Here is a 16,598-nt window from a genome sequence, read left to right as displayed (position 1 = left end):
AGCTTATATTTTAGTTCCAAAGATATAGTTATGCAAATAATATGGGTTTGTCCCCACCTCTTGAAGGTGGCAGCCTTTAAAGTTTGATGTAAAAAACTGTGCCTTAATAAGAAAACTCCAGTTGGCAAGTTGCCATGGTCATGTATTAATATTCATGCGTCTAACATTCGTGTTTTGGTAATGCAGTATGTAAATCTCATTCTTTTAGCTGGTTTCTTGCATAATACAATAGCATCCTATTATAGATGCATCAGCTATGATATGAGATTCTCCTCACAATCGCTGACATTGGTAAAAGAAGTTCAAATTGATCATTCTTATGGATAGCTGACTACTTTCTCCTGTTGCGCAGAATCTATTTGCATTGACATCCTGTCAAATCTGTCTTCTTCATTCTTCTTTCTGTACCTAATGTTAGGTTTCTCTGGGACCCAGTACTTTTTGATGATTTAAGTTGAGCCCCAAACACAGCACCTACAGTGCTGGGAAATCATTTAATGAACACGCTCCCTTCCCCTTCTGGGCTTGTAAAATCTACGTAGTAACTCACGATGCCTGTGACACACATAAGCTCAAACCTGCTGGCTCGTACTTTGCTGGCATAGTGACCCTTAGCAGAGCACTGTTCCAGGACAGGCAAGCATATGTTAAGAAAGGTCACATATTGTCATATTCTTCCCTTCCTTGGTACTATGCTAGGTTATATTCCTGGAAGACTCAAGATCACAGCAGGGAACATATGCCTCTTGTTAAAGTAGTTTAAAGGAAAGCTTCACAATGAGAAGGTACAGAGTTTATTGAAGGGGGATTGTTTGAAATTCTTCTGAAAACACATTTTGGTTACCATGATTCATAGTCAAAACACTGCCTTATGGATGGGGCACTGTACTAGTAAATATTGCTCAAGTCTCTTCCCAGTAACAAATCAGACTTTTTCAGCAGCCAATGATGTAGGACACAATAGCTGAAAGATTAGTCAAAGCATGGGTGGGTAATAACAGTATTATAGATATCTTTATTTCTTTTGCACAAAGCACCCATACTGCACAGTTACGCTATGAAGAAATCCAGTTCTTTGTTAATAACAGCTTTATTGAAGGCAAGCTTTCAGAATGAATATACTAGAAATCCTATTAAAGTGCCATCCATTAAACCATTAAAGCACTCATTAAAACTGTTAGTACAGACTTGTTATTCATGAGTTATTGGTCTTTCACACTTCTGAGATGTGTCTGCCAATACCACTCTACTCTTTGTTCCAGCATGGCTATTAAGTCTGAGGAAATATAGATTAACTTTCTTTTGACAAAACAGTGCTTTGTGGGAAGATAGTAAGGCCACAGAGTGCTTCAGATTGATGAGAAAAACAGGAAAGATTAAAGTTCAGTCCATTTGCATGGTTTTGACATAATTTATGTTAACTATTTCTGCAGGCGGGCCTAAATATGAATCACTGAATTACACCATCTGGCCATACATCATACAAAGAAGTGAATGGGGAATGCAGTATTCTGCTGTTATGAACATATCCTCATCTACTTCTACAGATAACTGACAGAGAAAGCTGCTGTTTGATTTTTTTTTTTTCCTTTGGTATTGAAAGGCAGCTTTACATCACCTCAATAGTAAGGACTGAAAAGGAGAAGAATAATATGGAACAGCTGAAGCTAAGATTTAGATGTACTTTAGTAATTATAAATTCACATTAAAAATAGGTATAATATAGAGCTGAAGCTCTTTCTCACAATAGGTGAGAATCTTACCCATTTTGAGAAAGGATACTTAGACAGTAATTTTATAAATGCAACTGTATATGTAAAAATACACATTGAACTTTATGTTTGCAAGTACTTGTAATTACAAATAGATAATTTATGTAGGGCTTTGTTGTTTTGGTTTCTTGTTTGGTTGGTTGCTTATTTGGTTTGGTTTTGATAGGAAAAAGCCCAAGTCTTGCAGTCCAGACTAAAAACTAGCAGCATGTTAGGCAGACAATTTATTCTTTTATTTTTTGGTTTTCTTGTCTAATGTGAAAAGAAAGTGTATGTAACATGTATATTGTGAAGTAATTTCCAAAATATTTGGGCACTTTAGGTTTACACCTAAAAGATCAGGCAAACTGAATTCTTGAGTGATGTATCTAGAACAGTGCAGAGCAGTGTTGCTTCATTCTGGAGCAGTAGGCTGTTCATTAGCTAGCACTGCATGTATGCCTCTCAGAAAAAATTCTGTGTCATCACAGACCTAAGTTAACTTATTAACCTCCATTCTCTTGCTGAGAAAAGTCATCATGAAAGTTTGATTGCCTTTCAAGTCATATGATGTAGATGAATTACTGGTCAGCTTATAAAGCGGTATGTTTACAAGTCTTACATATACCATATATGACTCTCCTCTTCCCAGTGCTGATGGAAATGTGGTCAAATTATTTCTCCTCACCTTAGATGAAATAAATAGCACTTAGCAGTAAAGATAACAATATACATTTTTGTGTTTAAATGAAGCAGTACTCACCTGCTTCAAAATTCTATCTGCCATGTATCTCAGAGGATGGAAAAACATTAGCATGATGCAGCTAAATTGTAAGAAAATGGAATGAAAATTTTACAGAGTAACATTTTATCTCTTGCTTTATTGATAAATGGGAATGTCACTGTTGAGTCAGGAAAAGTAATGTTTTGGTTGGAGAAGGACCAAGTCCTAATATTGGAAGGATCAGGTTGCTATGTTTATACTTAAATACAGCACAGAAGTGATGTCTGCTTTGCAAGTGGCAAAGTACCAAGTGGGTGATAACTTGTTGTTCCTATATATACAGACAAAATACAACAAGGCTGAAAAAAAGCCATCAACACTTTTTTTAAAACTCTTAATAACTAGTCTGTTAAGCTACTAGCTTAATAATAGTAAGATAGTAATACTATTAACATATTAATATATGTTAAGCATTGTCTCACAAATTGCTAGATCTGTAAACCCAAATACTGGGCTAGGTTCTTTCAAATCTATTTTTGGTTCAAAAACTGTGTGGAAATGAAAAAAAAATCAGATTCATTCAGACCTGCTAACCATTCAAGAGCACCTTCTGAACTGTTAGTAACATACATAGTGATACAACTCAATTGAATCATATCCAAACTACAAGTAAAATTTTTGTGGCCTCCCAAGCAGTTCATTTCTTCCTCACTCCTCTAAAAAGTTCATTTCATTCCCTCTTGAGGGAGGAGCTGCCACACTGCCTCGATGACTACTGTAAGTACAGCAGCATGCAAAGAGTGAAGCAGAACCTGAACCATCGCACTCCTCTGCTCAGCAGAACTGAGCTAGTTTATACAGGGGAGCTTAGCCAGACAAAGCTCGGGAGGACTGCAGTGAAAACAAGTCAGGAAAATTAGCTGGTAACTGTTATAGAAGTTAATTCGGTCTATGGTAGATAGAATAAGGTACTGTGACTGGGTTGCCTAAACAGAAATGGTGGGATATTCTAAGACCTCTCTGTCAAGCAGCCAGGTAAAATGATTTTTCTTCTTTTCTTTGGTTTTTGGTTTTGTTTTTTTTTTTTTTTTTTTTAGAAGAGTCATGCTCTGAACCTTACATAAGTAAACTATGTAAGATATATAAAGATGCATATCCTGGGCTGCATCAAAAGAAGCGTGACCAGCAGCTTAAAGGAGGTGATCCTGCCCCTCTACTCTGCTCTTGTGAAATCTCACTTGGAGTATTGTGTGCAGTTTTGGTGTCCTCAACATAAAAAGGACATGGAACTGTTGGAACAAGTCCAGAGGAGGGCCACGAGGATGATCAGGGGACTGGAGCACCTCCTGTATGAAGATAGGCTGAGAAAGTTGAGGCTGTTCAGCCTGGAGAAGAGAAGGCTGCGTGGAGACCTCAGAGCAGCCTTCCAGTATCTGAAGGGGGATTATAGGGATGCTAGGGAGGGACTATTCATCAGAAACTGTAGTGACAGGACAAGGGGTACCAGGTTAAAACTTAAACAGGGAAAGTTTAGATTGGATATAAGGAAGTTCTTTACTGTAAGGGTGGTGAGGCACTGGAATGGGTTGCCCAGAGAAGTTGTGAATGCTCCATCCCTGGCGGTGTTCAAGTCCAGGTTGGACAGAGCCTTAGGTGACATGGTTTAGTGTGAGGTGTCCTTGCCCATGGCAGGGGGGTTGGAACTAGATGATTTTAAGGTCCTTTCCAATCCTAGCTATTCTATGATTCTATGCACGTGAACAAAGCAGTTTTCTGACTGGCCAAATAGTAAGTATTAAGCTGAGGGATAAATCCCAACAGATAACACTAATTTTGCACATGTTCATTGTCTGATAATATCTACTCTAATAGACTACAGGTCATATTTCATTTCCATTAACATAAAATGGACTTGCAGCTGTTTTAATGCTGGGAGAAGTCAGCATAAGTGATGTAAAAATGGTGGCTTGATGCTGTAGTGACAGTGTGGAGCTTCCCACTTGTGCTTTTTTCCTGGTCTACTCATGGAAAGTGAACGTAGTGTTGGTGAAGTGGCTCATCTAGATTCATCTGTGTCATTAGGGGTTTTTTTAATAATTTACAGCAGCCTAGCACAGGGAGATGCAAACCACGCTTGTACATAAGTGTAGATGGAATAATTTTGAGCACTGTAATATTACAGAAAGGAAAAGTAAAACATTACATGATTAACTGTGACTTCTCAGTGTGAGATGACCTTTCCTACAGGTGCTACTATAGCCAGCGTAAGCAGATAACCATCTGTTGCATATTTTATATTTACACAGCTGTATGTATACCTCAACCATAGAGGTAAAATTAAGCAGTAGAGCCTGTAATCTTCCTATTGATGAGGGATGAAGGAGTGTGGGACAAGCTTCAGTAACTCCATCCTGGAACATGAAGGAAGCAGGGAATACACAGTGCTTCTAGGACTGTATAGTTGTGTGTATAAATAAGAGATCATTAAAATTTCAAATATGCCTGAATTTCTTTCTTATTTATGACGCAAGGATATAAAAATGAAGTCTCTTTATGTTGTCCCTGGGTGATATGCAGTTCATTCCCTGAGCAACGCTGGTATCATGTGTTGGCCTGGCATAGAAAAGAAAGAACAGAAACAATATTATTTTTCTTCTGGAAAACTTCTTGAGGCACATTTAGAGTTTATTTAGTAAACAGGGCACTGAATTATTTGAACATGTGTGCTTAGTAACAAAGAAAGACAAAAATATTTATTCCTCTTCATCCCAGTGTTTTGGAGATTTCTGACATTTTTTGTTCATCCTCTGTTACGCTAGAACCCAGACTAAGTGACAAGATAAAAAGACAGATAGAATACCCTTGCCTTTCTGAAGGGAAAGCCTTGGATTTGAAAAGCTTATGGTTTAAATTCCTGGTGGAAATTTTGGATGCATAAATACAAAATGCTTTATATAATGGATTCTAATATGTTACTGTGTCCTGAAGTCATAGTTTTCTTTCAAAAGCAAAATCATTTCCAGAGTAAACTGTAAGTAAGGAATAACTGTATTACATTAAGGGTGGCCGAGCACTGGAACAGTCTGCCTGGTGGGCTTTGTGGAGTCTCCCTGTCTGAAGACATTCAAAACCCACCTGGATGCATTCCTGTGTAATGTGCTGTAGGTGGCCCTGCCTTGGCAGTGGGGTTGGACTGGATGATCTACCGGGTTCCCTTCCAACCCTAATGATTCCGTGACTCTATAAACTATGGGAGCATGTGGTTTGTAATGATTATAAGTACATGTAGTCCTAGCTTTTCTTCTCTTTCTCTTTTGAAGTCCATTGATCCTGGTCAACAGTTCACATGGGAACACTCTAACCTGGAAGTAAACAAACCAAAGAATAGATATGCGAATGTAATTGCGTATGACCACTCTCGTGTTCTACTCTCAGCAATAGAAGGTAAGGAGATCTTTGAATTTAAGCTAATTAAATCCTAAAATCTGGTATAATTTTACCTCCAATATCTTTGCATAGTACTATAAAGAAGTGTTACTTCCAGTAAATTCCTATAATGACAGTCCTTTTCTGATGTGTATTCTCAGTAATAAATTATGAAAATGCACTAAAATTAACACAGGATCACATATAGCACTGAATGCATCAGGTCTCTCTGTATATGCCAATGTGTTATCTAAAGTAAATTATTACTGCTGTTTACTTATACTAATTCTACAAAACAAATATAGCAGTAACCATGCATGAATTAAGATTTTGGTCAATCAATAACATTATCAATATATCTGTGTATTCAGTTCCATTTGCCAAATCCTAATCGGGGAGGGGGGGGGGGGGGGAAGGGGGAAATCAGTTCAGTTTTTATGTTCTCAAGGAGAATTTTGAGAATCCTCTGATAAAAATTTCTTCTTTTTTTTTTTTTTTCACCTAAAATCTCAATGTTAAATGACAGTGTTTAAACAAATGTCCACATGCATTGTTGGAACCTCAATATTTCACTGTCAAAGGAATGGCAGAGGGATATAATAATAATATAATAATCTTTATTTTTTTATGTTTTTTTTTTTTTTTCCTCCAAAAGCTTTCCAAAATCTTGAATGTTTTAGAGTTTTAACTTAAGAAAACTGGCCAAGGTGATCAGCCCTGGGGACTGTGTCTCTTTATCAATTGCTAAAGCAATGGGAAGCATTTGGTTTTCACTCAGAGGATTTGTTTTCTTAGCAGTTCTGCCTTACCGTTGTCCTACTTCCTGGGATGAAGACAGATTTTGTTGACAGTCAGATATTAATGATTGCCAGAATATAACCAATTATAAATTTAGGTGATGAAAATAAAATTTGCCTTTAGTAACTTTGAAAGGGCATGCATATGAGGCATAAGGTGTAGGGAACTGTACTCAAGGTCATAATTATTTCAGTCCTACAAGTTAAACTGTAAGGTGTTTTAATTTACAGTTATGAACAGCTTATCTTTGGCTACTCAAACCTGAAGAAACTGGATACTAGACAGTATTTATAGGGGAATGCATTTAAATATTAGCTGCTAGGTGAAGAAAAAAGCAATCCCAGTGGCTGAATCCTTCCTTATTTATTGCAGCTGCATACCATAGGCTTTGATAACACAGATAAGAAATGATTGCCTTGAAAAATTTGCTTATCAGCTTATGTTTGTTCCACCTCTGAGGCTCATAGAGCAGTTCTGACAAGATTTTATGTAACGTCACTTACATTTTTCACGTTGCCTTGTAGAAGAATATAGCTGTATAGATATCTGACGCTACTGAGTAGAACTACCTGTCTCAACACTGAAGAGATTATATTTTAATTCGCGTTATATATGATGTAATTCAATAAAAATATCCCTTTCTGTATCACTGGTCTAGAGAAGTACATGGTCAGGAAAAGCCAGGAACAGCAATTGAGCAGCTGTTATGAATTATTATGTCAAGTTATTTGGAACAAAATGTTTAACTCAGAAATAAGTCCATTTGACGGAAGACTCCATATTTTCACAGAATTTTGTTTGGAAAAAGAATTGTGTAGTGGGGGGGGTAGGGAACGAAAGAAGGGGAAGAAAAGGTGTAATTGCAGATAAATTTATCTGTTAATTTGTAAGTCAGACATCTGGGCTTAAAAAGTTCTTCCAAGTTCCCCTTCATGTAAATGACCCGTGAAATTTGGTTCCCTGAAAGAAAATTAACATAAGCAGAGAATGGGAAGATAATTTAAGAGGCAAAACAGAAAACAAAAAATGTAAAATCAAAATAATTAAATGCATCAAATTGCACAGTACATTACACTACTTTAAATAAATAGGTAGTAAAAATATGGAAAAAAATCTACATTGTACTGTAGGAAAGGACTGAGTATTTTAGGGAGCAGAGATAACGTACAGTTAAACTGTAATGTTTGATTCCTTTTTTGAAGAAATACAACAATTAGGCCAAAAATTCTAACCCTATAGTAGTCAGTGACCCTAAACAAAGAAAAATATTATAGCCTTTTGAAATAAAGATGTCAGATGTGAAACCACAAATGGAATTTTGACCAATTTGGTGGTTTGCATAATTTTACGTATTCTCTCAGTCTTCAGTTTATGGTGAGAAAAGCAACATAAACCAAACTAAATGCTTTCTTATGCTATAATAATTTGTTTTGAAAACAGTAATAAATTAGTACTTAATTATTCTTTTAGGTTTTTTTTTACCCCTGGGATTTTACTTGACTGCGTTTCTGAAATTCTATGTGTGTACATTCATAAGTTTAATACATTGGTCTTAGCATTTGGTAATAACTGCTTCTCTTTTAAGTTTTAAGTCAATATTTCTACAATGAAAATACACAGTCTGCCTAGCATTTTAATTTGTTGACAGCTGCATTTATTTTTATGCTACCAGAAAAATCAAAATTTTGAATGGTGTTTTTACAAAAATCTCCTTTACCTATGTTACTGTGCAAGTTGGTTTTGAATCCCAGCTACGTTCTTGACTTCTGTACCCACATATAGCGTGGAGTTCCACTCATAATTGTTGACTTTGCAATAAGTAGTTTTTTATACTGTTGAACTCTCCACTCCGACAAATTTTATTACATTAGGTGTCCCTTTAAAAGGAAAACTGAGATTGGTAATCTGAGCTGTAATTTTAATTTCCACTAAAAAGAAAATATTACTTTGCAAAATTTTGTTCTCATGTTTTTGAAATTCATTGCTCATGTTGTGCTGTCTTTGGGTGTGTCTGGGAGGGAAACTTTGAATTCTGTATTATAATGAAAGAATGTTATAATGTAGTGAAGCTTATTATATGTATCTAAATGGATTTGAAGGCAGAATTTACCAATTAAAAGAGAAATAGATCAAGTTAAAAGAGGTAGGCCTGTGATCTTAAACCTGTAAGGAGGGAAAAAATGATTAAGTATTCCGCTGTTTAAAAAGTCTTTCCAGTTCTTTTAAGAGACGTCCAAGATTAAAAGTCTGTCCATTGTGACATGGGTCTGCATAATGCTCATGATTTAAAAAAAAGAATAAAAATCCATATATTTCAGCAGTGTAATTTTTGTTTGATGGGAAATTTAGTGGCTTAAAATTGCTGCTACCTCTACAAGTCTCTGTACTATAAATGATCCAGAAAAAAAAGGTAAGAAACTGATAATATTCATATTGTTGTGATTGCCAGTTCTCAGTAAATTATCATCAAATGTGTAGGCCATCATCTTTAGATTTAGAAAGTGGTCTGGTCAGTGTAAGTTCTTGAACATCTACTGAAGAGTCACAGACTTTCATTGCATTTTTGTTGCATTGTGCTTAGCAATATGTATATAATTACAGACTTAGAATGACTGCATACCTCTCCTCGCTGCAAGCCTGGAGTGCCTTAAAAGCAACAAAAGTATTTCAGTGATGAGGTAACAGGGTAGAGAAAGACCAGTGAAGTAAATTTCATGGGGTAGAAGTCTCTATGAAGTAAACTTCCTAGAGTAGAGTTAACGGTGGTGATCTCTATAGCAATGTTGAGACAAGTTCATAGAATCATAGAAATAGAACCATAGAATGTTTACAGTTGGAAGGGACCTTAAAGATCATATCGTTCCAACCGCTCTGCCATGGGCAGAGACACCTCCCACTAGACCAGATTGCTCAAAGCCCCATCCAACCTGGACTTGAACACTTCCAGGGATGGGGCAGCCACAGCTTCTCTGGGCACCCTGTGCCAGTGTCTCACCATGCTCATAGTGAAGAATTTCTTCCTAATGTCTAATCTATATCTGCCCTCTTTCAGTGTAAAGCCGTTAACCTCTTGCCCTGTCACTACATGCCCTTATAGAAAGTCCATCTCCAGATTTATTATAGGCCTCCTTTAGGTACTGGAAGTCTGCCCTAAGGTCTCCCCAGAGCCTTCTCCTCTCCAGGCTGGACAAGCCCAATTCTCTCAGCCTGTCTTCAGCCCTCTCTGATTATCTTCATGGCCCTCCTCTGGATTCGCTCAGGCAGGTCCATATCCCTCTTGTGTTGCGGCCCCAGAGGTGAGTGCAGCACTGAAGGTGGGGTCTCACAAGAGCAGAGTAGAGTCACGTCCCTCAACCTGCTGGTCATGCACCTTTCGATGCAGTCCAGCATGCCATTGGCTTTCTAGGCTGCAAGCGCACACTGCCAGCTCATATTTAGGGATGTAATAATTTTGGCCTATGGCTCAACTTCTGCTGTTATAATTTTAACTTAAAAAAAAAAAAAATTGTGTCATTCCTGATAACCTTAAAATCAGCTCAGAACAATTCTGACTTTTTCTTGTATACATACCCACACTGTCTATTGAGGAAAGATACGGAAAGAGTCCAGTGGCTTTTTTCTTAAGCAGGTAGTGAAGATTTGGCACCTCACAATTTACTAGGCATACTCCTATTGAAACCGGTTTTTGCAGGAATTATCAAACTCAAAATAATTTCATTTCATATTAGCAGAGGCACGTACAACTCCCCATTAGTCAAATATTTCTCTTCTGACCACTACACAATCCCTTTCTTCGTCTTGTTTAAAATCATAGAATCATAGAATAGAATTCGAACACCCACCGCTTTTTAACATTGCCTTGTTTCCACAGTTCTCTGTAGTTCAACATTTCACTTTGAGGCTCCATCTTTTCTAATTTCCCTCTTCACCAGACTCTGCTAGTCCTAATAGTCTATCCACAATCCAGCAATCTGTAGGTTTTGGTTTTTTTGTCATTTTTTTTCCTTCTTACCTTACATCCTTAAGATGATACGTAATGAATTTTCCTCAATCTTTGTAAAAAGCTTTCATTTTACCAATGTTCATTACTGCAATATGTTCATTGATGTTGTGCTGCTTCATTTTTCACTGAGCTCTTACCATACAGATTTGTCTTAGACCATTTGAACTTGATAATCTCCTCAACTATATAGATTTTATGTTACAGAAACTTCCACATAAATAGTTGTTGCTGGCATCTAGTAACTGCTTTAGCTCATTTTTGCCCTGACATAGTTGAAAGCATCAGTCATTGATTTAAACCAATAGTACAGCTTCACGAGCATTTTGAGTTCATCACTGCATTTTTCCAACTTGTTTACAAGCATGACTGAGTTTAATCCTATTACTTCACACACTTTTTCTGATTAACAGCACATTTCTTAGGAAGGCAGCACAGAAGTAGAAGTTTATGGTTTAATTTGTTTTAAATAGAAAGGCTGTTCAGTGCTTAGCCTTTGTAAAGGCTTGAAATAATTTCATTATTTGATTCCAGTTTGTGAATAAAATGTAACATCTAATTAAAGCTATTTAAGATTATAACTGTATTCAGGAAATCAAGTGAATAATTTTGTGGTCTACGTTATTAGCCTTGTGGATCTAAGTCTATGTTGCAGGAAACTGTACTGTCATCTCAGTTCATGCATACATCTCACCGTATCGGGAGCTATAGAGTTAATATTTTTAATTTTTTGCTCTTTAATTGTGGCATTGGTCAGTTTTGTTTCATTGCTTATTCACTCCTACCCTATAAAATCTGGACTGCTTTGTTCCCTTGAGATATTTGAAAACAGGATGTCTTTTATGCTCAACGACTCTTCTGATTCTTCCTCCATTGTACTCAATTCTCTCTGACAGAATAAGGAGATTGCAGACTCTGGTCATTCATCACCATAGTTGAAAAGGCTACTAGAAAACAGTTATAGTAGAATTATGATCTGGAAGCTTGGTCTTTAGCTGACTTTCTGTGTAGAAACTGTGTCTCTGCCATCATGAAATTTGTGAAAGTCAGGTTACACTGCATGGGTTATCCTAAATTTACACTTCAGGTATGCTATCTTAAATCTGCAATAAACCCCACTGATGCCAATAGACTTAGTTAAGGTTCATGTCAATATTACTGAAGGCAAGATTTGGTTGCTTTGTCCCCTTCTTGACCCATGTTTTTACATGTTAACCTCTCTTAACTATTAAACCCAAATTTAAGTAATGATGGCAGTTGCTGCTGTGCTTATGGGTATGTTTCCTTCAAGCTATGGAAGCTAACAAGGGTTTGCAGGATTTCACTGTACTACAGTCAAACTGTAGTCAAATAGTTTTTTCACTATTAGACTTGACAGAAAATTTTTTAAGTTTCTCAGCTCAGAATGAGAAAAGACCAGAAAAGTCTTTTCAGAAAGTTACATTTAAATATTTAGATTTATTTGGTATTTGACAATTGTTTCTGCTTTGTCAGTGTAGATATTTACAAATGTTCAGGTTTTCTGTATGTTATTTTTAAAGTGTATGCACTTCATTAGTCCTTTTATGATAAGGTACCTTCCCTAGAGGACTTTAAATTTATAGATTGTGGAACATGCCTGATAAAGCAAAGCTGGTGTGGCATAGTGTGAGATAGAAAGTGAAAGTGCAAAAATGGTATTACAGAATACAAAAAGATTTGGGAACAGAATGTGAAACTGAGGTCATACATGAAAACAGCGATGAAGAGAGACTGTCTGAGAAATGGGTATGCTACTTGAAGGAACTATGAGAATGGAGAACAAAGAAAACATCTAATGGATACTGTGCGTGAGAGAGAGACAGTATAGCTGAGCATTCTGCATCCTATTGTTATCTGGATCTCAGTGGAGATATAACCCTATACAGTGCTGTATTCTGCTAGAGATAAACCCTTGATGAAAATCTTGCAGTGCAAAGTGTTGGAGCAGCACCTAGTTTGTCCCAAAACTGCATTAGTTAAGTCACTAACAGTTGCTCAGGTCCTGTGGTAATTAGACTTTCCTGTCCATGTCCCAGCCAAGTCCTTTTTAATGTGCCACTGAGGCTGAGTTGCCTTATTAAAGGATTTTTGCGGCTAAAGAACATACAGGATGTTTTACGTTCTCTTGATAAAAGGTGAGTGGAGAAATAGGGTGGAAATTTCCACTTTAACCTAGCTGGGAAGAAATCTTCACAAATATCAATAATTGTCAATCATAATTCTTTCTTACTTGCATTTGTGATCAAGGAATATATAATCTGAAAGCTTGTATTCATTCTAATTTAAAGAATTTGTTTTTAATTTAGAATTTATTTGGTTTTATTTATTTTTAATTTATTTTGGGGTTTTTTGTTAGTAAGAATAGTATTTACAATTGCAGACATTCAGAATTTTTTTTATATCAGGTAGTGGGAGTGGCTGCTAAGATTTGTAAAGATTGTTCTTTAGCACACAGTTAGCAATACTTCTCAGGCTTAATTTTCATGCTGAATTTGTGCAGTATCAGCTCCAGAGGCCAGCTTTCCCAGAAGATCATTTAACCACTTTACAAAGTGTTGTTTTTCTTTTTCATTTTTTCCTCAGGCTTTTATTTATAACATATGCTTCAAAGTGTGGTACTAAGCATCATAATATAATTCTAATTTATGGAGAAAGCAATTCTTACCAGCTTTCTCAGTTCCTTTGGTAATAATACCCAGTTGGTATAGACTTCTCCTGTTGGCTTCATTTTTCTTTCTCATCTGTTTTGTGCAAGAATGTTTTTATTATCTTCATAAAGGAAGAAAATATGGCATTGTGCCAAGCAGTTGTGTTTTCTAAGTCATTAATTCCAATATCCACAATAAGAAGTGTCATGTAAAAAAGCTTTAGGTCTATAAGCAGGAAGCTTTTTGAACTCCAATTTCTGCTTTTCTTGGAGGGAAATCATGCTTTTCAACTATAAACTATGCAATGTTAAAGGTTTTTTAATTTTGTTTCATTTTTCTTCCAGAAAATACTTTCAATCAGCTCCAGTCATAGACAACCAGTCTTCCTGTGCTCATCCATGCATGTTGCCCAAGGAGTACATTTGCTGCCTCTCTGGTGCCCCTGAAATTAGGAACTTTGTCCTTCCCTGAAATATTTTGTCATATTTTTCCTTTAATTGTACAGAAAGTCAAATCAAATTAAAATTTGTGTTTAAATACAGTTGAACATATAAACCAAGAAAATCTATTAAGCTTTCTTGGGCACAAAGGGAAAATTTTATTCCAGACTACAACTGGAGTAACCCATAACCTGAATAATTTCAAAATCATCTTGGGTCTTAATTAGTGTCACAGTCAATCAGTGGGTTTGTTCATTCCTAAGTAGTGGAATGAAGTACTAAGCTTAGCCAGAATGAGTGGAGAAACTTCTAATGGTATCACAAACAACAACAAAAAAGCATTAAAGAGGTACCCCTATTTTCCATTCAAATGAAAAATATTTTGAACCCCACTGATGCCGCTAGACTTAGTTTTCAGATTTTTTAGATGTATGCCACTGACTGTCAGGAAAGGTGGGAACATGCAGCCCTCATTATTCCTGGTTTGGGATCAGCAGCCCAAGATAATACATCAGAATAGATTTGGAGGTTCAGTTACTGACTTGAGACTGACTTGAGAAACATTTCTTTAAATTTAGTCAATAGTATGTTGTGTTTCAGAGCCAAAAAAAATCAACTTTATTGCTTGGTGGAGTAAAAGTAATCATGGCTTTAGAATAAGCTGGGGAACTTATATCACCTTGCCTCTCTTTTTTAAACAATTTGTGGAACCTGCGCTGTATCCTGGAGTTGTAAATATGGCATGGCAGATTGGCTGTGTAAACATAAATCCATTCGTTTCTGCTCAAAGAAGTAACTTCTGTTAATCACTTTAACAAACCTTTTGTATCATTTTATTATAATGCACAATTCCGTACTTCAGCTAACTCCTCTGAGGAACACTTTCATGTTCAACACTGCAGTAATGTGTGAAACACTGCTTTGCCATCCCACCAGCACTGAGATCTCACATGAGTATCTTCTCTTGAAGTCATCAGTTAAAGCTTCAGTGACATCAGAACTGGTGCTTGCCATGCTTTGTCTTCCAGTATGCCTGTGGTCTTAGTTGAAAGCAGAACACACGTCCTGCACTGCTGAATCCAGGCAGGATGGGACTGAGACCTGTATATCCGTATTTACCCCTTTCTGTGAGCACGGTTGCCTTATTTGTCCACACCAGTTACACAGTCTTTACTACAGCAAATACTTCTCCTCGACCTTGGCAAACAGCATGTTATCACCAAGTTCTCAGTACGCACATGGCACTGAATACCCTTAGTTAAATAGATTCCATTTAGGAGCTGGCTCACTTCCATGTGGCTTAAAGCATGGACATGTGTCTGGAAGGGACGCCCAAAGTCCCTCTGTAAGTCTTGGCCAAAATATCTGAGCCTCGAGGAATTGACAATGTAGGTCCAATGTGCCCACAGGCCTTGGATTCCACCTTCTTTTCATGTGTTTAATTTTTTATTCATGTTTGAAGAGGTCTTCACTTCATGCACACACCATACAGCAGATTCCACTGTTTCTTAAACCTGACTTACATAATGTGTTTTGTTACAACAAAGCTCATAGTTAACTTCTCATTTAATGGGAAAAATGAATGTAGCAGTATTATTAATATTATGACAACGTAAATACATTTTTTATATTTAAAAGAAATACAGTGAGTTCAACAAGAGAGTTAAACAGAGCCTACTCTAGGCATCTGAGGGAGAGACTACTGTTTGGCCCAGGCAGAGGCTGCTATATAGGTTGGCGACTCCAGGCAATGTCAGACCAGCTTTTCAGTGCTGCTGTTTCCACTCCCAGGTCTTTCTATCTGCTACAGATTTTCAGTCTTCTTTTATACTTCCTTATCAGACAGAGCCTTTAGTTTCAAACAAATGGTTATTCCCGGAGAAAATATCATACCCCTTGGTTCCACAAATGGCATACACTCACTTGCTGGTACCCATGTACTATTTGACATGCAGCAAGCTACATTTTGGTGATCCAGCTGGGTTACAGGATATTTTTAGTCTTTGTACAATAGGACAGCACAAAAATGCTGCCCTGTGTTTTCACTCTTCTCTCTTTGCAGGCATACCAGGCAGTGACTATATCAATGCCAACTACATAGATGGATACAGAAAGCAGAATGCTTATATAGCAACACAAGGGGCATTGCCAGAAACCTTTGGTGACTTCTGGAGAATGATGTGGGAGCAACGGGGTGCAACTGTCGTCATGATGACAAAACTAGAGGAGAGGTCCAGGGTAAGGAAAGCATATACAATGTTAATAATATTGTACTTGAGTAATCACTTATGTAAGATCTTTTATTTCTTTCATGTATGTTTGTCTGCATCCTGTTTATGCAGAAAACCTGATTTTATTTTTTTTTTTTTTTACGTTGCTACCATTTAGAAGTGCCCATACTATGAAAATCACTTATGTAGGAAATGTTAGTTCCATTGTGAAATTACCAAGTCATGTCACTAATTTTACAGGATTTTTTTGTAGCCTGAAAAACTTTAAATCTCTTGATACACAGTGATATGTTGGGGTTTTTTCCCTGTTTCAATCGTGCTGGAAATATTAGAAGGTGATTGAAAATGTTACTTCTTCTGTAGTATCAAGAATATGACTATATCTTCCTGTTATGAGGAAGTTAATGTCTGTCAACAATGTTCAATTTTACTTTTACAAGGTATAGATTAATCATGACTTAAGATCATTGAGGATTTGGATTTCCTTAACAAGCATAAGATTTTTTTTTTTCAAGCACATGCTGGATGCTAGGAAAACTCTACAATTGCATTGTGGTAA

The 16,598-nt window shown here is 36.7% G+C and overlaps 1 protein-coding gene across 1 annotated transcript in view; it reads left to right on the top strand.

Moving 5' to 3' along the window:
* The window catches only part of PTPRD (protein tyrosine phosphatase receptor type D), a gene marked incomplete at its 5' end in the record, with an annotated part of 294,447 nt that overhangs the window by 228,096 nt on the left and 49,753 nt on the right, over nucleotides 1-16,598 (top strand). Inside the window, 2 exons of the mRNA XM_080636500.1 lie at nucleotides 5,796-5,919; nucleotides 15,871-16,046. Of these exons, the coding sequence (XP_080492626.1) occupies nucleotides 5,796-5,919; nucleotides 15,871-16,046 (300 nt within the window). The remainder of the gene's footprint in view (nucleotides 1-5,795; nucleotides 5,920-15,870; nucleotides 16,047-16,598) is intronic.

The sequence above is a fragment of the Psittacula echo genome (genome assembly GCF_963264785.1).
Source record: "Psittacula echo genome assembly, chromosome: Z".
Classification (NCBI taxonomy): domain Eukaryota; kingdom Metazoa; phylum Chordata; class Aves; order Psittaciformes; family Psittacidae; genus Psittacula; species Psittacula echo.
The sequence above is the reverse complement of the archived record's forward strand: the minus strand, read 5'-3'. Positions and strand labels throughout refer to the sequence as shown.